Source organism: Hypomesus nipponensis, chromosome 10 (genome assembly GCF_054491055.1).
Source record: "Hypomesus nipponensis isolate SF chromosome 10, ASM5449105v1, whole genome shotgun sequence".
Taxonomy (NCBI): Eukaryota; Metazoa; Chordata; class Actinopteri; order Osmeriformes; family Osmeridae; genus Hypomesus; species Hypomesus nipponensis.
In genome coordinates this window covers 9,878,635-9,901,712 of record NC_140370.1, presented here as the reverse complement: position 1 = coordinate 9,901,712, position 23,078 = coordinate 9,878,635, and the positions used below count along the sequence as shown (strand labels likewise).

At 46.4% G+C, this 23,078-nt stretch overlaps 2 protein-coding genes across 3 annotated transcripts in view; one reads left to right on the top strand and one right to left on the bottom strand.

The window, feature by feature from the left end:
* Positions 1-474: 474 nt before the first annotated feature.
* napgb (N-ethylmaleimide-sensitive factor attachment protein, gamma b) lies at positions 475-3,917 on the top strand. The gene is made up of 12 exons (XM_084708219.1): positions 475-618; positions 996-1,063; positions 1,146-1,230; positions 1,334-1,351; positions 1,441-1,471; positions 1,620-1,729; positions 1,925-1,991; positions 2,076-2,146; positions 2,247-2,325; positions 2,455-2,534; positions 2,700-2,829; positions 2,953-3,917. Exons 1-12 carry the CDS (start codon positions 563-565, stop codon positions 3,088-3,090), a joined length of 933 nt encoding a protein of 310 aa, XP_084564345.1. The 5' UTR covers positions 475-562; the 3' UTR covers positions 3,091-3,917.
* A 752-nt stretch (positions 3,918-4,669) lies between these two features.
* Positions 4,670-23,078, bottom strand: part of piezo2b (piezo-type mechanosensitive ion channel component 2b) — a 41,010-nt gene continuing 22,601 nt past the window's right edge. The window contains exons 18-54 of one of the 2 annotated variants that reach the window (XM_084708198.1): positions 21,569-21,825; positions 21,153-21,313; positions 20,796-20,972; positions 20,569-20,682; positions 20,038-20,238; positions 19,608-19,812; positions 19,403-19,504; positions 19,125-19,290; positions 17,675-17,918; positions 17,384-17,501; positions 17,023-17,179; positions 16,201-16,290; positions 15,660-15,787; positions 15,332-15,400; positions 13,835-13,938; positions 13,558-13,656; positions 12,620-12,740; positions 12,461-12,538; positions 12,060-12,226; positions 11,676-11,869; positions 11,328-11,501; positions 10,548-11,090; positions 10,190-10,448; positions 9,912-10,094; positions 9,515-9,812; positions 9,211-9,343; positions 8,963-9,110; positions 8,569-8,783; positions 8,309-8,467; positions 8,065-8,212; positions 7,607-7,795; positions 7,401-7,496; positions 7,122-7,291; positions 6,870-6,995; positions 6,609-6,705; positions 6,331-6,518; positions 4,670-6,120 (exon numbers count right to left, since the gene is read on the bottom strand). In XM_084708198.1, coding sequence (XP_084564324.1) covers positions 5,868-6,120; positions 6,331-6,518; positions 6,609-6,705; positions 6,870-6,995; positions 7,122-7,291; positions 7,401-7,496; positions 7,607-7,795; positions 8,065-8,212; positions 8,309-8,467; positions 8,569-8,783; positions 8,963-9,110; positions 9,211-9,343; positions 9,515-9,812; positions 9,912-10,094; positions 10,190-10,448; positions 10,548-11,090; positions 11,328-11,501; positions 11,676-11,869; positions 12,060-12,226; positions 12,461-12,538; positions 12,620-12,740; positions 13,558-13,656; positions 13,835-13,938; positions 15,332-15,400; positions 15,660-15,787; positions 16,201-16,290; positions 17,023-17,179; positions 17,384-17,501; positions 17,675-17,918; positions 19,125-19,290; positions 19,403-19,504; positions 19,608-19,812; positions 20,038-20,238; positions 20,569-20,682; positions 20,796-20,972; positions 21,153-21,313; positions 21,569-21,825 — 6,331 coding nt within the window. In that variant the 3' untranslated portion in view covers positions 4,670-5,867. Of the gene's footprint in view, positions 6,121-6,330; positions 6,542-6,608; positions 6,706-6,869; positions 6,996-7,121; positions 7,292-7,400; positions 7,497-7,606; positions 7,796-8,064; positions 8,213-8,308; positions 8,468-8,568; positions 8,784-8,962; positions 9,111-9,210; positions 9,344-9,514; positions 9,813-9,911; positions 10,095-10,189; positions 10,449-10,547; positions 11,091-11,327; positions 11,502-11,675; positions 11,870-12,059; positions 12,227-12,460; positions 12,539-12,619; positions 12,741-13,557; positions 13,657-13,834; positions 13,939-15,331; positions 15,401-15,659; positions 15,788-16,200; positions 16,291-17,022; positions 17,180-17,383; positions 17,502-17,674; positions 17,919-19,124; positions 19,291-19,402; positions 19,505-19,607; positions 19,813-20,037; positions 20,239-20,568; positions 20,683-20,795; positions 20,973-21,152; positions 21,314-21,568; positions 21,826-23,078 lie in introns of both variants that reach the window. The other variant, XM_084708197.1, reaches the window with a different exon arrangement.

The following is a 23,078-nucleotide window of genomic DNA, read 5'->3' as shown; positions in this document are numbered from 1 at the left end:
GAAGCTCGGCAGTTAAGTCTCCTGTATGTCAGAATTAAAAGCATTTGTACTTTATATAGTGTCCTCTCAGCAAATTCGAACAATAAAAGAGAAAAGTGTAGATGGATTTAGATGATAATGGAATTATTTCAGAAGTTCTCAGTTCCCTGTCTGCTTCACAATATATTTTCTGTACTGCTAGGTCTCAAACATCAGTGATAGGCCCTTGCTATTGAACGTAAATCCACAATTCCCCCAAGACACAAGCTAACATGAGATTCTAGCTTTATTTATACTCTGAAACACAGGCATCCCTATGTAGAGAATGGCCCCAATAAGTATAGTAGTGTACCTTGTCCTGCCCTTATGTACCGGCAGATAGTAGGTGAAGTAGAACTTCTACTTTCAGTAGCAACTAGTAATACTGATGGTGCATTGCGCCCATCCGGGCATCCGTAGTGTGGGGGTCTGTGACGTAGAAACGGGGCTGGTCTTTTTAATCCAAACACCGACGACATCTAGGCTGTCCATTTATTGTTATCCAGTACATATATCCTTTATTGTAAACGACGACGGCAACACCATGGCCGCACAGAAAATAAACGAAGCTCATGAGCACATCGCGAAAGCGGAGAAATGGTATGACAAGCCACAATGTTTTCATTCAGATACTAGACAGGCTGGCTGCTCGCTAGCCAGCATAGCTACTGTACTCATTGATTGGCCCATCTAGTTGCTTCTGCGGCTTAAACAGTAGCTAGCTATTGCATACAAATAAAACAATTATGCATGTCAGTAACATGGACTGTACCAAGCATGATTGCCAAGTTTTTTTGTAGTCAACATAAATCCAAAATTACAGTAGGCCTATGCTCTGATGTTTGCTAGCTGTAACAATACATTCGCATACAGTACTATTTTCACACTGTTAGTGTAGAATATTTTCGTCCTAATCTAGTTAACGTGAAGTATAGTGACTTGATTGTGATGCAATGTTATAATTTTTCACATGGCAGTTTAAAAACAAATCTAACCAAGTGGAAGCCAGATTATGACACTGCTGCATCCGAGTATGCCAAAGCTGGTAAGGGTTGAATCATAGTCTTATTTACTGAAGTAAGGCCTATAACAGAATTGTATATAAAAAAAGGCTTTTGCATTTCCAGCTGTGTGTTTCAAGAATGCCAAACAGTTTGAGCAAGCAAAGGATGCTTACCTGAAGGAGGCAGAATATCACACAGAAAATAAAACGTATCCTTTTTTATGGAACTGTCAGTTTCTCCTTTTCTTTTCAACTGAATCCAGACTAGATTCTTTAACAATGTCTTGTGATTTCCTCAACCTAAATCCCCAGATTATTTCATGCTGCGAAGTAAGTAACACTCATTGGATAACATTCAATTACGTAGAAGGAAATATAGGCCAGCAGACCTACTTTGTAACATGTATTTTTCCCCCCAGAGCAATTGAGCAAGCTGGAATGATGATGAAGGTGAGGTCTAACTTATTCAAAAATGCATAATACCTGTACTACCACAATAATGACTATGGTAGACGTACAGTACAGTGAAAAGGAGAGAGAAGAGTTAGTGTTAGCCATGTCACTTAAGATACCATGGACTCTCTCTTCCCTGTAAAAGGACATGAAGAAGATGCCAGAGGCCATTGAATACATAGAAAAAGCCAGCATGATGTATGTGGAGAATGGCACTCCTGACACAGCAGCAATGGCTTTGGACAGGGCTGGCAAGTAAGTTCTGATCCTAACTCTTGTAGCTTAGCATCAGATGATCTGTAATACACCTCGCACCAAGGAATGCACATTTTTCAAACATGTATGTTTTGTGTCAGTGTGTGATTGAGTGCAATAGGCATTATTAACAAGTTATCTGACTGAAGTCCGTTTTCTTTCTTTTTTTTAATCATCATTCTTTTTTGTGATCAGACTCATTGAACCTATGAGCTTGGAGAAAGCTGTGGACTTGTATCAGAAGGCAGCATCTGTTTTTGAAGTAAGGATGATGGAATGCTGTATATTTTGGATCAGATACCCCCTCATAGTAAGTTCCTGATTCAGCCACACTGTCTCCCTTTAGAATGAAGACCGTCTTCGCCAAGCAGCTGAGCTTTTGGGGAAAGCCTCCAGACTCCTGGTCCGGCTGCGCAGGTAAGAGCACACTTTTACTGGTTCCATATCCCTACTACTACTGTTGGAATGTCATCATCTTTGATATGACTCTATTTTAACACAAACACTTTCTATACAGGCTTGATGAAGCTGCAGTGGCTCTTCAGAAAGAGAAGAACATGTACAAAGATATTGAAAACTATCCAATGTGCTTTAAGGTACTGTACATTCTTGGTCGTATGCAAGGGTTAAGTACTCTTACTGAGATGGTGTTAATGTCACAGTACTAATGCTGTATATTGAGTTATATGCTGCATGTGTTCTTGGTCTGTGATTTTATCTCTTAGAAAACAACTGCACAAGTGCTGGTACATCTTCACCGAGTGGACTTTGTGGCTGCAGATAAATGTGTCAGAGAGTCTTACAGGTAAAGTCATGCTTCTTATGAAACCCTCACTTTACTTCATCCACCGTGCATGCTCGTGTTATGGATATCTACAGCTACAGTTCTAGTTTATTCTGGAATGTTCATCGTAGAATACCCACGATCCATTATTGTGTAAATGATTGTGAAACTGTGATTTGCTTGCAGTTTACCTGGGTACGATACAAGTGAAGATGCCATTGCCATGAATACACTACTGGCGGGGTATGATGACCAAGATGAGGATGTCGTCCACTACATTTGTAACTTACCTTTACTGAAGTACATGGACAATGACGTGAGTAAGATGCATCAGATGCAATGCAGTTTCTCCAGCAATTCTATCCAAGTTGGTCACCAAATGGCACCCCAAACATATTTGTATACCATTCATCTGTTTTCTCTCCCTCTCTGTCTCCAGTATGCCAAGTTGGCCATATCCTTGAGGGTACCTGGAGGTGGAGTGAAGAAGAAGAAGACCCCTGCTGCACCACAAGGGGGAGCCAGTGGGGAGGCTGCACCAGAGGACGACGACGAATATGAGGGAGGCTTGTGTTAGCCTCGAGGTACCCCATGGCTGAATACTTCTTCACTACACAGTCTCGAATTCCATACATACACAATAACAGTGTCATATGTGGGTTCCTATCAGGTGAAAAGTAGACCTTTCCCCATATATGGAAACAGTTTCTGAGCTCCCAGATTCTCCCTGTCTGTGAAAACAATGAAAAATTCCATTAGCCGTTGTAAATCAGAGCTAAATCTACTGATACATAAATATAGTATATATATCCAGATTGCATATTTGTTTGTGCATACAGTTTTTGAGGTAGATCCTCAATTAAATAAGACATCACTTATATGTTGAGAAATTGTGTCATATTGAAATTGTATTTAATGTTCTGTCATTTGTTGGTGTCAATCATTGATGTTCATTGAAATTGTAAATGTGGTCGTCATTGTAGATTGTGTGTACAATTTAATCCAAATTCTATTCTATTATTTATTAAGTCATTATACTTTGTCCAGGGACAATATTATTATGTATAATGTGAATTTATTGTTGTGTAAATATCTCAGAGATTATTTATTAAGTATTACTGTACGTACATTGTTCAAGTAATATAACTGGTGAAATATTTAACAAGCTTTCAGTGTCTTTTCAATAGTGGATGTGTACAAGACAAGTTATTTTAAAAATAATATGATCTAACATAGTAAAGTTGATTTGCTCTCACATAATGTTTTTAGACGGTTATGTGTCTCAAGGTACAGCTTATCTTTGCACTGTAGAGGGTGTGACTGGACCAAAAGTATATCATTATCTGGTATGGAACTGATAGACTGAGGTAGAGAAAATAAAACAAGAACAAAAGGGAACAGAAATGTAGTGGTATTGTTCAGATTCTTTACTATGCTATTAATGTTTAAATGCTAATAATGTATACTGTACACAAAACCTTCCTACTCACTGTCATTGTTCTATACCTCTAATGCATCTAATTGTTGTTCATAGAACAAGTGAAAACATGGTAAAGGCTGCACATAAAATCAATTACATCATGTAAATAATTCCACATTGGTGAAATTGCTAAAACAAAAGTTTCCATGACATAAAGCTGTACTGTATTAGATGGAAACAAACACTGTTATGTGTGCTATTTGTTCATTTCCTGTGCATTATTTGATGTATTTGGTGGTGGTCATTTCGCATACTGTCAATTTCATCCAACAACAAAAATAAATGGCTGGCTGATGTTTAAAATGAGGGAGGAGCAGGACTTAGTGGTACAAAACAGTTACTTGGAAAAAAAGTCAGGTAATGGATGCAAAGCTTTTTAAAGTCGTGATTTATTTTTGATGAGTGTAGCGTTTGTCTAATGCTCTTTACCTGCTACGCAATGTCCCTTAATAGTCTTAATGCACCCTATCACAGCTTTTTGATGTTTTTCCCAATAACTTACAATGTATTTGTGCATTAGAAAGATCAAAGCTGTACATCAATGTTGCCATCCGTGAAAACCTTAATTATAAACCTCTTGTGTCTCATACCTGCCAATGGGTAGCTAATGAAATATAGACATACACAAAAAAAAACTGCCATGCGGTAATTCACAATGGGTAAATGGAAAAAAACGTTTTCCACAATAGCAAATTTCCTTTAATCATACATGTACACTTTCACATTGCATTGTCCACACTATCATCCATAAAATGCCATGTACATGTCATGAAAATGACTTTATTATAGTTTTTTCATGCTACAATGTCTTTTAATGCATAGTTTGGACCACAGGGTATGTGTATGCCCCTTGTGTCAATGGGTACTTGTCTCATTCACCTCCATTTTAGTGGCATAACCAATGTTACTGTTGTGAATGTAAGAGTGTAAATGAGGTTGACATTTTAATAACAGTAAAAGGTGATGTACGACAGTCTACCGGTTGATGCACGAGTAGCGTCTTTATACCCTGATTAAAAAATACCCCCCCCTTGGATTGAGCTCTAATAAAACTGGACATAGAAGTTATTAGATTTTCTATCACATTCACTGTGAACATATCCAAAAACTGTCCCTAGCCCATCAATCTCCCCAGAACTCAATCACATTTTCCCTTGACCTGTATCATGTCATGCCTTTTAATATTTGACCACCTTTTTAGAATACAAATCCATATTTTTCTGCCTAAGTCGTCCTTCAAGCTATAATAATATAACACGTTTATTTTCTGAACCGACAATGGAATAACTGAACCCCTTCTTGGGATGTTTTTTTCCTGAGAGATATATTTGATAACTAAAACACTTTTAGTTTCTCACACTAACAAAGTAAGGCAAGTATAGATTGTGTAATAACGGTATTTTGTTTTTCAAAACTGGCTCGTCTCAGTCTCAGACATGATTGAGTGCCTTTTAGGGGTTTGCTGTATCTTGGCCAGAACAGAAGCTGCCTCTAGATTCTGTCCTCCTTCGTAATAGGCTGCCTTGGAGGCTGAGAGTTATATATTGCACAACCCCACAATCCAGGAACTCCATTTGGAAACCGTCTGAAAAGTGAGCTGCAGAATTGTGAGCACACATTGGTTCTGTATGGTCATCATCCATAAACGGGAAGCCCTTGGTTAACACTCGGATTCGGTCATCCCATGTCGTTCTTCCGTGGGAAAGCAGGGACAGCAATCCACACACACCCCAAGAGCTCTTAAGCCACTGCTCAGTGCCAGATTCACCCCACTCGAAGCGTGAGAGAAGTCCCTGTCTCAAAGGCCTGTGCCAGTCACTGTGCCACGGTCACTTCTCATGTCACTCGTGTTCTCGTGGTGGGCATGGTGAGGTTCACTGAGTCTTCTCCCTGGTCCACTTGATCATGGTCTCTGGGGAGCGATAGAGGAAGATGAGTTTGGCGTACATGTCCTCCTCCAGGTCCAGCTCTCCCGTCTCTCGGACCAGGAAGATGTCCGTGCACAGCTTCAGGATGCGGTCCACGTTGGGCAGCTCCTCGAACATGATGGTGTGGGAGATTCCGCTGAAGAACTCACGAACAAACTTTCCAATGACCAGCACCACGGACGCGTACAGCCCCATAATCCTGCAAGGCAACGGAGAGAAATGACTTTTAACAAGCAGCTGTGTGGTCGGGAGGGTCACGCCTAGGTGAGTCAAGACGAAAAGCAACTCACTTTGTTGCGAGAAATCCGCTTTGTACTTGACACAACAAATGCAAAAGGATATTGAACGTGCCAAATGTGAGTTTGGATCATTCCACCACAGAGCCTGTTGGTTTTCTGTGTGTCCTCACCCGTATCCAGCCAAGAATCCCAGGCTCGGAGGGCTGACCTGGTCGCTGAACACATAGAGCTCCAGGCCTGCAGAATACTGGTTCTTGGAGCTCCTGATTTTCAATGGGGCTGCTTCCGTCTGGTTCACAATCCACCACTCCTGTGTCTTCCCTGTGTCGTTGTTGGTTCTCTTCAGGGTCAAGGTGATGTTAAACCACACGGGGTTGTCCTCTGAAGAGAGACAGATTTGAATAGAGCCCGAGTACATACATATGGAAAAGATGACAGAATGGAAAATAGACTTACTGGCATCCCGTTTGTAGAGCTGGTCTATGGGCTTGGATTCAGAGTCACTAGGAGCTCGGAGATAACGAGGCAAAACATGTTGAATAACCCTGCAGGGGAAGGGAGCACAGCTGCCTGTTATCGGGGAGCACAGATCCGTCACTTATGCAAGAGACACGGAAAGCAAAAAAATACATCAATATGAACTTCAGAACACCGTGACACTACAGAACGACCACTGAACACGACAGAACAACCAGGTGGATGTGCTCACACTGTCTTTGTGCTGCTAGGGTTTACGTCCAGTAACAACTCCACAAGCTCCAGCTTGGTCTCGTCGTCCAGATTTGTAACGTGCTTTCCTGTCGCCGTTTCTGCGTTAGCTCCCAGAGTCAAGTTCCTGTTTACAGTTTGGGAGGGAAAAAGAGAGAGGGAGAGAGAGGTAGAGAGAGAGAGGGAGAAGATAGTCAATACCAGTACTTGTACTTGTAGCTATTATTCACCTTTCAAGACTTCCAAGTCTTACCTTTGAATGGACCAGGCTACAGTAATGGGGAACTCTTCAGAGTCGTTCAGAACCTTAATGAGGTTATTCCTACTGGGGGGACTGATGGTCCATAGGGAGTTGGAACTCCCCTCCAGCTCAGCAATGGTCAGGTCCTCTGGTGTGTAGCCCTCCAGCCACTGCAAGGCCTCCTGCATACAGGCAAACAACCACACAACCTCACCACCAAGGACTTGGTGGAAAATGTATTTCACAAATCTGCAGAGGAAGAGAATCTCATCAACGGTTTATTCCACGTACATCATTGCCGTAGTACGACTTCATGAAATGGCCCTTAAAGCTCGACTCGGAGACCTCCTTCAGTTGGTTCTGCTGAGCACTCATGGTAAATATTGGCTGTAAAGCGAGGACAATATCTCAAGTTAGTACACACCATCAATGGGAGAGCCAAGTCTAAGGTCTTTTTAACTATAGTCAGCAGTACAGTCTAATTCATTGTCAGGAACCTGAAAGCCAGCCAAGGTGATGGTAAAAGACACATCCAGGGGTTTGTTGACCACCCCTGCCACGGACTTGACCAAGGACATGAAGAGGAGGGGGAACCACACGATGCAGATGAGCAGGGCCACAATCATCCCTCCCATGCCATATTTCACCACCTTCTTCTTCTTCTGTCCCCGGGGCTGCGGGTAGCGCTGTGGGGAAAGAGCAGGCCCTTTGATCATGTTTGTCCTTTCATGGGGATCCGTACCCTTCATGGACCTGTTTATGGTTTAGTCTGTAACCCAGTCTGACCCCAGGCCCTTTCAGAGGTCTGGAAACAGGCTGGTCCTGCGTTAATGGTTGTTTAGAAACGTAAGTCTAGTCCCTAGAGAGGCACGCAGTCTTTCTACGCTCGTAAGACAAAACCATCGCCCATTCGCCAGATGATCAAGACAATCCTATCATGCAAGATGGACCAAACCTTCTCCGACTCCCTCCAGCACTTGAGCACAAAGATGTGTGCGTAGATGTCCTCTACACAGATCCAGCTGGACAGGCTGAGCGTGGTGTCCGTCCAGACCCAGTCCATCACCGCTCGCAGCTCTGTGAGGAACGGCACCAGGCGGAACCTTAGGAGAACACAACACACCACACACAGTGAGCTGGAACCCACCACATCCACCACCCCCCCCCCCCAAACCACCAAACGCTTTGATCAAACCCACCCTTGGAAAAGGAAGAGGTTGGCGTAGTTGTAGCTCTTGGTGAGGAAGTTGCCCAGCACACGCGTAGGGTAGCCACAGCGGATCTGATAGGCTGATAGACTAAAGTAGAAGCACTTCACAAAGTACCACATCTGAGCCACGTAGTTTTCACTGAAACGTCTGAAAGCAGCACAAAGGTCAAACCCGTTATTGGCTTACTTAGCTCATACACAGAGACAAAAAAAAAAAAAAAAAAGGTTCTTCATATTGTGAGTTCTCACTTGTCTGTGACTCCGGGCAGAATAAAGAACATCCAGAAGTGGATGCCAAACACCAGGATGACCTGAAACACACATTTCCCCATGACCGTCTTCCTCAGGTAGAGGGCCCGGTCCACCACCATGGTCCCAAATTGTATCAGAACCATGACCAGGAAGGGCCCAGGCACCTGGTCCTCGGACAGCGATGAGGTTATGTCTGCTCCTGCTGAGTGTTTCTGCAAGGACCAGATTTTTTTGTTCTCACATCAACACAATTCTGTAGATGTATATGCACTTGTAAGCAAGTGAACACGTTAAAGAGCTACACTCTATTTTTGTTATGATTGTTGAGTTATTCTTCTTACTTTAAACTCTTTAGAAACAAAATAACAATTTCACAAAAGAGATGAGATACCCCAAAAGCCCAGAATCCAAAAACGATAATGATGAAGTCAACGGTGTCAGCTAGAAACATCAGCACATAGACGTCGGTCACTGCGCTGTACTCGGGGTGAATCAGGTTGTAGAAAAACTGACGAATGGGCGAGTAGATCTCGAGAGCCCTGGAAAGAAAAAAATGTGTCATGCGATCCAAGTTTGGTTTGAGTTCTGCAAGAAAGTGGATACTCCACATACACACATTCACAGACAAAGAGGACTGACCGTTTCATGATGAAAACCCTGGCTCTGATCAGCTGCTCCCTGATCTTCTCCATGATCAGCTGCTTGCGGGTCTTGGGCTGGACGCCGGCCTCACTGCCGTCCTTCCGGCTGCTGTTCCGGGTGCTTGTGCTACCTGGCGATTCAAAAACCACGCAAACACACATCCTCTTTAGTCGAGCTCGGGCACGTTCTATCCGGAAACGACACACCGAAACCGCTCGACTGACCTCGGCTCCGTTCACCACACAGCTGTGTATGCCGGGTGTGAAAGTGAGGGAGATGTCCCCTAAGCCCCTCCCCCTACCTCTCTTGGATCGTGCTGAGTGGCTGGAGCGATGGGAGATGTGGGAGGCCCCGCTGGAGCTCTTGCGGCGTTGGTAGGTGTGCTGTTGGGGGCAGTGCATCTGTACGTGCACAGAGTCTGTCGAGGTTCCCAGGTTGATGGACTTCAGGGTGTGGGTGGAGCCTCTCCTGCCCTGGACGGCTGGTGGGACGGCCTCCTTCTCTTTCTCCTTGTCCTGGCCCTCGTCCTCTGATTCGGCACACTGTTGTGGGTCCTTCTTAGTCTCCTTGGGATCATCCTCGTCCCACAGGCCGTGGCACTAGGATTTGGAGTAGAGTCATGGTCAACAACCAGTTATGGAACACACCATGGGTCAGATAAAGGCAGCTGAAGAACCGACAGCACAGAAGTAGGCTACCTTTAATATGGATCTGTGAAAGAAGAGGGCCAGGAGCTGAATCAGGTCGTAGTGGACGTAGCCATCCTTCTTCTCCACACCGATGATGTTAGGAGGGTGGTAAGGTTTGTTCTTGTCAATCTTCTGGTTCTGGTTGAAGGGGAAGAATCCAAACTGGAAGAAGTACTTGATGACTATGGTGACCTGGGAAGAGACAAACAGTGACCAGAGTTACAGTGTTGTAACAGGGTCGGTAGTCACAACCTAGCACCTGTCACTCAAGCTGACATATTCACTACCTCTGTGTAGACGATAGCTGTCATCCAGAACCGTTTGCTGGGCCGCGGCACAGAGAGCATGGCCCAGAGGAAGATGAGGATGGGCAGCACCAGGGTGGCACAGTTGGCAGACACCATGTGGTTGATGATAATGACCAGGTAGCAGACCATCTCAGAGTGAGCCACCAGCATGTTGTACAGGGCATAGCACAGCTGCAACACCAGAGGCTGGCTGTTGTAAAACTTGTCCGAGCTCTCCAGCTCTTCGTCATAGAACATTCTGGAGGGGAGAAAGAAGAAGAGATTAGAAGGGAGAGTAAGACATAAATGTGTTCAGAGAGCACGTCGCTGCTTGCGTTTGTGCCGAGTGTCTACCCACTTGTTGAGCAGCAGTTCGCTGGCGGTCAACTCCGTGGTCGCAGAGGGCAACAGGGGGTCGGACAGGTAGTCCGACCTGCTGTCCGGGGTCATCGCCATCAGCCTTCTGTCTTCCAGGTCACTGTCGTCATCGCTGACCTCCAGGCGGTCGAAGCTGACCGCTTTGCTGTAACTGGGCGGCACGTCGGCATCGGAGGTGTTCGGAGCGTCGGTGTCGGGCGTGTGCAGCTGTCGCGCGCGCCCGTCTGTGGGCATGTACTCCTGCCTGCCTCCCCCCTCGTCGCTCTCAGTGGTGTAGTCCTGGCCGGACAGGGCTGCCGAGGGGTCATCTCCAGGACCCGCGGAGCTCCACAGACGCTCCTGCCTGCGCCGGCCCTCCTCTCCCTCCTCCCCAGACTCGATCCCCTCCCAGGGGCCGCCCTCTGCTCCGTCTGACCCCTCCCTACGGGGCCCGTGCTGGCCCTGGTCCTGCTCGTCCTCCACCTCGTCTATGGTGTCCGTCGTGCCCTGTCTGGAGTAGAGTGTGACGCACTGGGTGGCCTCGCTGCGGGACAGACACAGGACTAAACATTAGAGCACAGTGTCACGCTGGCAAACGAGCGAGAGAACGTTGTGTTCAGGTTCACCGCAAACGTGTGTTTTTCTGAAAAACAGCGAAAGGAAACAAAAAGCGCAAACTGCATGTCGACAACGGTTAAGCACAGAAGCAATGTTTCGTTGACCAATGAATGATGATTGGGGATGTGTGAGGCGAGGGGGAGGAATGCCGAAGCCGGGGCACCTGGACACGGCGCTGCTGCCGCTGTCGGCCGAGGAGTAGGAGGCGTCCAGGCCGTACATTTTGCGCAGCTTGGGGCGGGCACGCTCGCTGGTTTTGGGAATGCACTCTGGCATTCTGTCCAGGTCGTCCAGCGTGGACTGACGGGAGATCAGCATGGTGGCCTCAGTGTAGGCACTGATGGATGGAGAGATGGAGATGGAGAGATCAGAGATGAGAAGAGTGACAGCATGCGGCGAGATCAAGTAAAAGACAGACAGACGGGGGGGGGGGGGGGGGTCTCATCATGTTGACTATGATGAGCCATCCTAGTGTTGGATGGTTTCCCTGGCGACAGGCCCAGCAGTGTACCTGGAGAGGCTGTCCCTGGACGCCATGCTGTCCTGGCTCTCCATCCTGTAGCCTCCGCGCTTCCTCCGGGCCCTGCGGGAGCCCGACGCCGAGCCGTCCTCGCTGAGGCGCTCCAGGCTGGACTCCCGGGACATGTTGATCATCATCTGCTTCTGGTAGTACACCTGGATGCTGCTTCGCGAAGGGACGTTCCCCTGCACGGAAGAGGGCTCTGTGATGTCACTCATTCTCTTGGGTCATTCACAATCTGATGTTGACCTTTTGCTAATACCCTGGATATTCGATCTCGGAGAGCCTTCCACGGTTCAATGAAGAGATACGGATCAGAGCGAAAGGATAAGAGGAATAGAATCTATGTGAAGATAGGAGAGAGGGGGGGGCTACCTTTTTGACCTCCCGGGTGAGCATGCAGCGTTCTATGCGCAGCACGGTGGAGATGTCGATGTGCTCCCTGCACATGTCGTTCATCCACTTGGTGAAGCTGTCCACCATGGTCAGGAACAGCACCCAGGTGAACTTGATGATGTTGAAGACGCGCTTGAGGATGTTGTCTATGAAGGCACAGGGAAATGGGAGAGTTCATTGTACAACAGTCCCTGTGTATGTGCTCGTTCCTGCCCAGTCCCTCCCTCTTGTCCTGTGCTACGGCGATGCCCTGTTGTATGCAGGTATGGTCGAGCGGTTGCTCTACAGACGTGTCCAGACCCGTGCGGTAGTAAACAAGCGGTGAAGCTATTTTGAGGCGATAGTGCTTCCTTGATCCAGAGGGGATAGTTCAGACCAACCTGGACCAGCAGACTTCTTCTTCTCCTCCTCCGTCTCCTGACCCTCCTCCACCTCTCCCACTTCGATAGCCACGTGGCCTGAACGTACACACAAGCACACGTTTTACAAACATTACAAGTACTTTTCTTATTTTTTTTCTTAAACTGCTTCCCTCTTACCTTCCTTCTTGTCTCTCTTGTGTTTGTCTCCTCTGGTGTATCTCTTCCAGAATTTACGCTTCTCTTTGCTGCGTTCCTTCATGGCGGTTTTGGAATCTGTGATCCACGCATGGTAAAGAAACTGGGGGATATAAGACAAGAGCCAATTCACCTCTGGGCATATTAAATTGACGGAAAAAGTCGTTTAACAACTGCGAGGCATGACATGACATCAAGCCCTTTAAACCCCATACAAACAAATGAAGAGCACAACAAAATGCCACTGACACAGCAGTTTTGCTCCACTGAAATATAATCGAATTGTTTGTCACGCTATTATTTCATACTGACTGATATCCAAGATCAACGGAGCAAAACATTTAATGTTCAAAGGGGAAAAACACATCAATGCAGATGCATTACTGTCACTAGTTTAACCCTTGTGTTCTCTTCGAGTCATTCTGCCCCATCAGTCATTGGGACCCACCGTTGTATTGCGACAATTTTACTGCATACAAAAACAAAGTGAAGCATTTTCTTTTAACCGTTGGGCTGTCTTAGACCCCCCACATTGCGAAGGTTCAAAGAAAATTAATTGTATCGGTCTTTGTATTGGGTAAAATTGGGGAAACACAACGATGGTTCGTCATGAACCTTTAGGGTCATGTGACCCGAAGGCAGCACAAGGGTTAAAAAGGTCCCAGTTCATGCAAAGTGGAACATGACAGAAGGACAAAGGATAAAAGTCCCAGGCCACTGCGTCTCCATTCCATATCATCCAGTACATGTTGCAGACCACCCAGATTTACAATAGGTACTGTCCAATGGTCGTATTCAAATGAAGAATTTAATTCCTGACATGGGATGGACAGGCAGTTTGGTGATACACAAGTCTGCAATGACATGGCAAGTCTCCACAGCAATAGGAAACAAATCAAGTTTAATTTCTCTAGGAATACCTTGCCTGCCCTGACAATATACTGCAGTATAGTTTTGGGCAGTTTAATGATAGACCTTGGCAAAGCCAAGAGAGCTGAGGCAAACTTTCCAATAGCTCTCTATGGAGAAAGGACAAAGTGGGGCAGAGTTAGTGGAAACAGTGTTAGTAGATACAAGAAAAATAGACACAGTGTTTTAGAGAGTAGACTACATGTTCCTGTGCATTTCATCAAAAATGACAAGTGTGTGACATATTGGCGTTCCAGGAAAATACTGCTTGCTGGTTCTGGTGCTCACCTGAAACGCTGACTTCTTAGGTGGTTCCTCTTCTTTGCTCTCCTCCTCCTCCTCACTGTCCTCACTGTCAGTTTCAAACAAGTAATAATCTCCACTTCTAACCACTGAGGATTGAGAGGAAGGCTCAGTTAAACCAGTTGACATATTTCATCACAGCTGACACAAAACGTTTAATGAAATGGGGCAAACGTCAGCCAAGCACAGTTGAGGTTGAAGAAGGATCACACATGTTCTCTGGAGGGCTCCTTAGAGAGAGCCAAGGAAAGGAAGAAAATGGCCTGGGTTGGTATAAAAATTCCATTATTTTATAAACTAGTAAAAACATATATACTATCTTAGACAGACAATTTCAAACACACACTGTTAACAGAAACACAGCTGGGAGAGAATGAAAATACAGAAAGTTAGGAATAACATGACTGACTGTGGAACGTTTCCAAAGGATGTTGCTGTTAGCAGAACAGACAATTTAGTGGCTCAGAATAAATATTACAAAAAGAAACACAAGCTAAAATGTTTAAATATCATTAGTTTAAGAAAACTGCTACATTGTGGTTTATAGAACTAATAATTTCAATCCTGCCTCAAAGAAGCATTTGGGAGCTAGGAGAAGCATTGATATAGACAAAGCTGATTTATGTCCTTGAACAGAAAGACTAGAATGGGGGGGCAAGGGAGGATGCTGGGAAATATGGATATGAGGTGTGACAAAGCATGGGAAAACCAGAAATCATAAACAGAAATCATAAACATGGAAAGTGAAATCAGTTCAACATGTGTTGAATTGATATCAAAGTGATATCAGTTCAACAAGAAGTCACCTCAGAGAATAACTGATGCAAATGTATGTCAAATGCACTGTAGAACACAGTGAGAAGTGACTGGTCGAATATTACATTTGTCCGGCAAATGTACATGTGACCAAAAATGTATTGCTCAAGCTTGTTGCATTGCTCAGTTTTCTCCAGGGCCAAACCTGATGTTGATCATGATGGTCCTTTATCCTGGTTCTCAAGATATGAAAAAGGATGAAGGATTTCAAGTCTTGATAATGGAAATGTTCTGAGAGAAACAACTGAGAGATTCTCTACTGTGGGCTCTGAGGACAAAGCCATGAATATGGTCACAGACATGTGTCAGACAACCTTAGTTGTCAACATGACCACAACCACAAACATCCGGGCATTAGTCATTTTCCTTTGTTTCATGGCAAAATTCTGCTATTTAAGGTGACCCTTGCTGCGACTAATATCATGCATAGACTATTTATTTATAATTCTATCAACATAACCAAGGCAGGCATATTGTTTGTGCTTCACATAGAGGGTTGTATGCATGAAAGGTCCTTAAATAGAGATGGAATAGGACTAAGGTCTGAAAGGAGACATGTGGTTGGTTTGGGTCCTCTGGAGCCCAGGAGAGTATGGGAATCTGCTGAGTTCTGGTCAAGGACACAAGAGCCAATCAGAGTGGAGAGAGCATAAGGGGTCAACCTACTGGACGCATGGTCAACCCAAGGCCTCCACCACTGCTTTTTTGTGGTCTTGGCTTTCTGTCGCTCTGCTCCTAAAATAATATAATAAAACAATTTACACATAAATCAATTATATACGAATGCATAATATCTCATTCAGAGCTTCTTTTCTTAAGCAGATACTGTATCTTCCTTTTAAAAATAAAGTTTCTAAAAATAAATACAAAATACTTTGTATGTAATGAATGATCACTTTAAAAGTGATCATTCATTTAAGCTTCACTTTTCCAATGTCGTTTATATAACTTGAGTTGGCACATTTGTTTAAACGAAACCTTGGTCCTACAGTACCGTCATCCTCCTCGTCCTCCACCTCGGGCTGAATGAGTTGGGGTCCTTCCCCAGACTCCTGGGCCAGGCTGAGCATCTTCTCCTTCCCCCTCTTAAACTTCTGCTGCCTCTCCTTGATACGGTCCATCCTGATTAGATCAGACGGGCAGAGAGAGAGAGAGGGGGAGAGAGAGGCGGTGGGGACGGAGGTGGAGAGGAAGGGAAGGAGAGTGTTTTAAAGAGGGAGAGCCACACAGCGTATCGACGGGCCGCCTCGCCGCCCATCACTCTGACCCCTCCTGTAGACATGTGAGGTCATTATCATTATCGGGGTATGTTGGAAGGCTTATGTGGAATCAGCGGTCTTGCGTCAGAGAAAAGTGCTCATTAGAGCTCCTATCTACTGAGATAGGGGAAAACAGAAGAGGGTTATCAGATGAGTAACACAGCTGAGAAGTGTTTATAACATCACATCAAGTGAATTCAATACAGGATGTATCTATCATGTATGGCACCATCCAACTAGCTTGCAGATAGATAAAATAGTAGGTGCGTGTCTCACTGTCTCTTCAGCTGCTCCATGGACCTGTTCTCCTCCTCCAGCCGGGCTCGGACTGCCTTCACTATGGTGGCCTGGAACAGCTCAGCTCCTCTGAAACACACAGTCCCAAGAACACGCCATGTAGAAGAAGCTGCAGCGGTGCCCTACTCGCTGAACTAAGATCAGTTGTGGGGGGAACTCCTGAGCATCGACAGGGTTAGGAAGTGAGAAGAGTGAGCCGACCACCCCAAGGCCTGTGTGTGGAGACGGGGGGCTGTTGAGAGCAGGGGAACCAGGGGCCTGCTGAGAGCAGGGGGACCAGGGGGGCTGCTGAGAGCAGGGGGACCAGGGGGGCTGCTGAGAGCACTGGGACCAGGGGGGCTGCTGAGAGCAGGGGGACCAGGGGGGCTGCTGAGAGCACGGGGACCAGGGGGGCTGCTGAGAGCAGGGGGACCAGGGGGGCTGCTGAGAGCACGGGGACCAGGGGCCTGCTGAGAGCACGGGGACCAGGGGGGCTGCTGAGAGCAGGGGGACCAGGGGGGCTGCTGAGAGCAGGGGGACCAGGGGGGCTGCTGAGAGCAGGGGGACCAGGGGGGCTGCTGAGAGCACGGGGACCAGGGGGGCTGCTGAGAGCAGGGGGACCAGGGGGGCTGCTGAGAGCACGGGGACCAGGGGGGCTGTTGAGAGCAGGGGGACCAGGGGCCTGCTGAGAGCAGGGGGACCAGGGGGTTGCTGAGAGCAGGGGGACCAGGGGGGCTGCTGAGAGCAGGGGGACCAGGGGGGCTGCTGAGAGCACGGGGACCAGGGGCCTGCTGAGAGCACGGGGACCAGGGGGGCTGTTACCTGGATGCCAGGATCTGGGAGGCGCGGATGTCTGCCACCACGTGCAGGAAGTAGTAGCTCATGAAGACGCGTCTCTGAAGCAGCAGGAAGGCAAAGCAGATGCTGTCCCAGATGATCCCAGCTTCATCACTGGGAAGCTCGCACTTCTTATCAGGACCTGCAAGCGCACACACACACACACACACACACACCACACACACACACACACACACCACACACACACACACAGGTGCACACACACAAACAAACAGACCACGTTACATTGAACACACGCACGTAAATGCATAATTTCACACAAAACGTGTGAAATATCATTTGTTTGGCAATCCAACAAATGGAGAGTGAAACTTATAGTGCTTACTAAGGAAGTCCTGGTTGGTGTTGATCTTGTATTCTTTGATGGTGCAGGCCAGACTGCACAGCTGGATCAACCAGCAGTGGTTCACCATCAGGGAGTTGATGTACCCACACGCAAGGATCTGAACACAGCCAAACAACGACCATCACGACGACAACTCAGTAACATACCGCACTGCGTGTGTAATCACTGAATCATGCTATCATGTAAACCTGGCCGACAGGGAGCCTTAGCTCATCAATAAACTCTGACACGTCTCAGAAGAACACATGGAGCGTATAAGGGCCCACTCACTGACATGATGTTCTTCATAGTGATGACGAATATATTGTAGGCAATCAGGAAGTCCCAGTAGTGCAGGATCTTTTTGATTGGCTTGAGCAGCAGTTGGCCCCCGAAAAGCAGGAAGTAGAAGCAGGCCACCAGGTAGCCCATACAGAAGACACTGATGCGCGTGGTCCCGGTGAAGAAGATGATGGTGAGGACGAACCAGAACAAGTAGCTGAACATGATCACTTTCAGCATGTCCAGGTACGACCTGCCGGGACAGGAGGAGTCAGAGTCGATGGAAAACATAGTTATATTACATACAGTAGGAGGCTGGCAATGGATAATGGCATGTTAAGTGCATGGAAGTCTTCAAAACAACGCCATGGATCACAACGGTACACACAGCAGACACATCAATCATATCAACAGGATATATTAGTGACAGGATTACAGTAAGAGTCAGATAGATCAATGTCTGGCAGCTGGGGCTGAAACCTTAGCCTTGTCACTCAGGAGCACAGGTATGTGAGACAGGGAGACGGCACAGCGTCGTAAAAGTGTGATTACTGGACGTCGCGGTGATCATGTTAGTGCTCTCTTGACACTGGCCTCCATTACTGTGATGGGTCAAGTGAAGGCGGATGAGGACTTCCACCACACCCGCACGTAGTCCTGTTGGGGCCGAGGGCTGATGAAATGGAAGATGTCTTGATATGACCATGTGCAATGGGCCGGAATAGGTGAACGTCTGTCTTCATCAAGCGAAATCAGGTTAGGGAGGGGGAAAAAAACGTATTTTCCGTACTTAAAAGCTATTTATTGAGTTAGAGTACAGGGAAAAGCGCCTGAGTTGGATGAGTGGGTCTGAGTGATAGACAGAGGGTTTTTTGTGGATTATGGATTCTGTCCGCCGGTATCCGTAATGTGATCCTCAGGAAAACAATGGAATAAGTGCAGGCCGGGAGCGCAGCATGGACAACATGGCTGCCCTCTTCACTAGACTTGTTGATGGACAAAGAGTGCGTTAATAAAAGAGTTCTCCACTTTGCACATCAAAACAGTGGAATGCGATAAGCACATAATCAATGGCTGTGGACAGATTAGGATGCTCTATCCTCTCTCTCTATCTATCTCCCTTTTCACTTCCTCCCCTCCTCTCTCTTCTTGTCTGTCCTAGTCCAGTGAAAGAACTAAGCAGCTCTAGGCTTTTAGGGTTCCTAAATTGAGATGGGAACATTTCCTTGAATCATCACCAGAAATATCTCTGAGAAATCTATAGTTCATTTTTGATGTGGGATGAGCATAGTATCTGTGGTCCAGACTTTCTACAGTACATTAGAGTCTGGGACAACAGAACTAACTAAATGGCCCTCGTTGACTTATGTATATTGAGAAGCGGAGATCTCCCTATAATCCCAGATTTCCTAGTAGAAGAGTCAAGGACTCTAAAATAGTGTAGTGGTGATGTGGGTACCTGCAGTGGATGAAGTCTGGGGCAGGGTTGTGAACGCTGAACGAGGCAGCGTCCAGGTCTCGGCAGATCTCCACGTTGTCGCCAGCCATGAGACGAACGGCGGCCTGGTTTTCCTCGTCAAATATCTGCCTCTGGAGGGACGCACACAGCAGCAGCATGAAGTCATCTGGGGGAGAGGAGAGACGAGGAAGTCAGACATGGATCGAGCCCTGACGAAAACACACTGTTCTGAAAGTGGACACAAGAATAAGATATCCAACAAGTCCATGTTGACATACAGACAAGGAACATTGGGTTGGGCTTGGTGTGGAAGTCAGGGATATAGAGCCACTTGATCACATTGGAGTCCACGGTGGAGCTAGGGAACCTCCATGGGTACTCTGAGGGGAAACAAAGAGTTGTGACAAATGCATTAACCGCCAACACATCTCGCTTGAAAACACCCACACACATCCAATAAACAACCACGTTATGAAAACAGACCTTTACAAGCTGCAGGTGGGATTCCAATGCAGACCAAGTACTGAAAGGTGAGTATACAGGCCAAGAAGCAGCAGTACTTTGGCCAGACTTCAGCGATGGCCTTCCTCCTGCGTCTGTACATGACGGCTATCAAAGCAAAGGCATGCAGCATGGCATAGAAGTCCATACGCTGACCAATCACATTCACCACCAGCAGGAAGCATGTCTGTCAGTGGCAGAGAAGATTGTCTTGATTAAAATGGTGAGAAATGGTTAGAAATGTTTTTTTCTCGCAAACTTGTTTGTTGCTAAAAACCAGTGGATAGAAATATGTACTGTAATAATTCATATTTTAGAACAGCTAATTGTATGACATATTATTGTCATACTACTTAGCCAAGAACAGTAACAGCATAACTGTGTTCTATTTTTGTTTTTTCTTTTATCTCACCTCCAGTCCAAATTTATAAAAGAAGTAGTTAATGAAGTATTTGACAAAGTTGACTAGGCCCATGTCCAGGTGTTGTCGTGTGATGTTGTGGAAGATGATCCTAGCAGCAGGGGCAGTGAGCTTGTTCCTCAGCCGGTAGTACTCCTGATGACGGTAGATGGTCACCTCAAACGCTAGAATGGCTAACATCAGCAGGTTGTTCTGCAGACAGAAGAAGGAAGACAGGAGGACATATCTGGGATTTGTTTGGATGTGTATTTAAGCCCGAGTTTCACTTGATGGACGTGTGCTAGACTGGAGTCAGATGGCTAAGCGGTTAGGGAATCGGGCTATAAATCAGATGGTTGCTGGTTCAATTCCCGGCCGTTCAAAATTACATTGTGTCCTTGGGCAAGGTACTTCACCCTACTTGCCTCGGGGGAATGTCCCTGTACTTACTGTAAGTCGCACTGGATAAGAGCGTCTGCTAAATGGCTAAATGTAATGTAAATGTAGACTGAGTGTCTGCGGGCGCCTCTGTGTCGTTCTCACCCTCAGGTTCTCCAGCAGAGGATCAAACTTCTCCAGGCCCACCCAGTTAGCTGGGTCCACCAGCTCTTTATGGAACAGGGACTTCTCATCCTCATTGTCTGTGTAGTTCAGAGTCTTGGGGAAGAAAACAGAGCAAAGTAATGTAGTCAGTCTAAGCCGTCATTTTGTTCACACGGATGTCAACTGAGTATTTTGGTTTTCTTCAGGTCAAGTTGTAGATGAAGCACCATGGAGCAGTTTTTGGAGTATGAGGGTGGGTCTATAGACTCCAACTGGTATAACATTTTGCAGATGATGATGACGCAGGTCCAGACTGTGCACACACTGGAAGCCAGTGGGCGAAACTGGCTGTAGGGCATAGCAAAGGCCCAGGAGGCCAGGAAAACATAGTTGAACAGGGACACCTGCAGAAGACACAACCCAAGATTTATAGGGGATAGATCTGAATTGTCAGGCGGAGAAAATGTCAGCATGTCGCGCATGTGGATTAGCACATTTATTATCTCCAAATTGTCAATTAAGTATCAAAGTCAAAGTGTCGATGGACTTCAGGCATCTGCTTGGAACCCGTGAGATGTTCTCACCTCTTTGACAGACACCAGGATGATGTAAGAGGACACTATTTTGATGATGTGGATCTCCAACAGCCACCAGACGAAGAGCTGCAGCTTGTGAAAATACTCAAGGAACTTGAGGAACAGCACAGTCAGTCGGTCCACCACCAGGTGCCACTTGTTCTTCAGATCTGAGATAAAGACAAGAGGAGGCAGAGTTGACAAAGACTCATATTTGGAGTGGCGTGAAGTGATGTGGAGTGAGGATGTGATGAGGACTTCCTGTTGAAAGGGTAAAATGTTTTCTCAGAACCGGCTGTGGCACTTTAATGGGTAAATAAAACGAGTACATTACTGTTTACGGTCCAGTGAGGCACTTATGCCTTCGACAACACACAGTGTCAGGAGTCTGATAGACTGAGGCGTCGAATTCCCGTCTCCCGTACCTGAGGTCTGTTCTGATGGGGATTCTGGGTCTGGCTCGGTCCCCACGCTGGTGTGACGGCTCTCCTCGGTGCTGGATTGGCGGGGGTCTGAGGCCACGGAGCTCTTCTGCTGCTTCTCCACCTCCGTGTCATCCATCACCACCACCAAGGCCTGCTCCTTGTCTTTCTCTCTGTCCTCGTCCCTCGGGGTCCCTCCGTCCATGGAGGACGTACTGAGCATGGCGATATCAGCCAGACTGCCGTCCTGGGTCACCAGTCTGACAATAGGGAATCTTAGTCAGCTTCACCAAAAGCATGGACGCACATGCACACAAACACACATGCACACACACACACACACACACACACACACATGCACACACACACACGCACACATACACACACACACACTGATAGACTATCCCCCTCATTGGCTGAACTTCATACTTCATCCTCTTAGGTTCCCCAAGTCAAATGCTAGGAGGATGGGAATCAGCACTGTGTCTTTTAACGTATGGGAACATAGTGACATTGTGGAGCATTATGATCAATAAGCAGTGCACATTCCAGCATACTGCCTTCAGTAATTCAAGGGTCTTCCTTTGGCATAAGGTAAAGGTCAATGGGAGAAAGGCAGCATTAACCCTTTACACTCTGGAGATTCTTCTCAGGCAACGGAGAAGGGTTAGAGGTTGGGATTGGCTTGCATGAAATGGCCGCATGTCAAGGCAAGATTTTCACGTCTGAAACTTACTTGCTCTGTGGAGAAGGGATTTTTTGCTTGATGCTGCTCAGACAATAAAGTTACACAGAAGACAAATCAACATGGGAGAGAGACAGACCGACAGAAGATTTGATTGGTAGACATGAGTTAGATCCATACTATTGGTTGGTGCTACAACACTAGAGAGAAAGTTAGAGAGAGTGCAGTAAGGAACTACAGTTAAAGGACAAAAGGGTCTTCTCATGGCAGTGCTCAGGGCATGCTTGGAGGACAGGGGAGAGAGGTTATAATATCTGGAAGGTTTGGGGATGTTTGGCTACTGTGGTCTAGGTGGATCAGCAGAATGGGTAAAAGGTCCAGAGAAGAGGAAATGAAGGGGCGCAAGCAGGAAAAAAAGAAAAGAAAAATGTTGATGGAAAAAAACTAAACAGCATGATCAATTGTCTGTCAAAGAAGATGATATAATGGTCATTACAAAAATAGATATTCCTTTGAGAGTTAGTGGTTGGGGAGGCTGCCTGTGTGTGGGACAGGGGGACACATGAGGGGGAGGGAGGGTGTGGAGGCCACAGACTGGTGCAGGTACCCACCTGTTCATGATCAGATAGACACGGCCATTAACTTTAGCGTGGCTGAGAGAGAGAGGGGTGAAGGATGACAGAGGAGTGATGGGAGATGGAAGCAGGTTACAGAGGGAAGCAGAGAGGGTGGAGGTGAGCCATGATCAGTAACAGAGAGAGAACGATGAGCCTTGAGAATATGAACTGGAAAACACCAAACATAAAGATGACACGCACCAGAAAATGA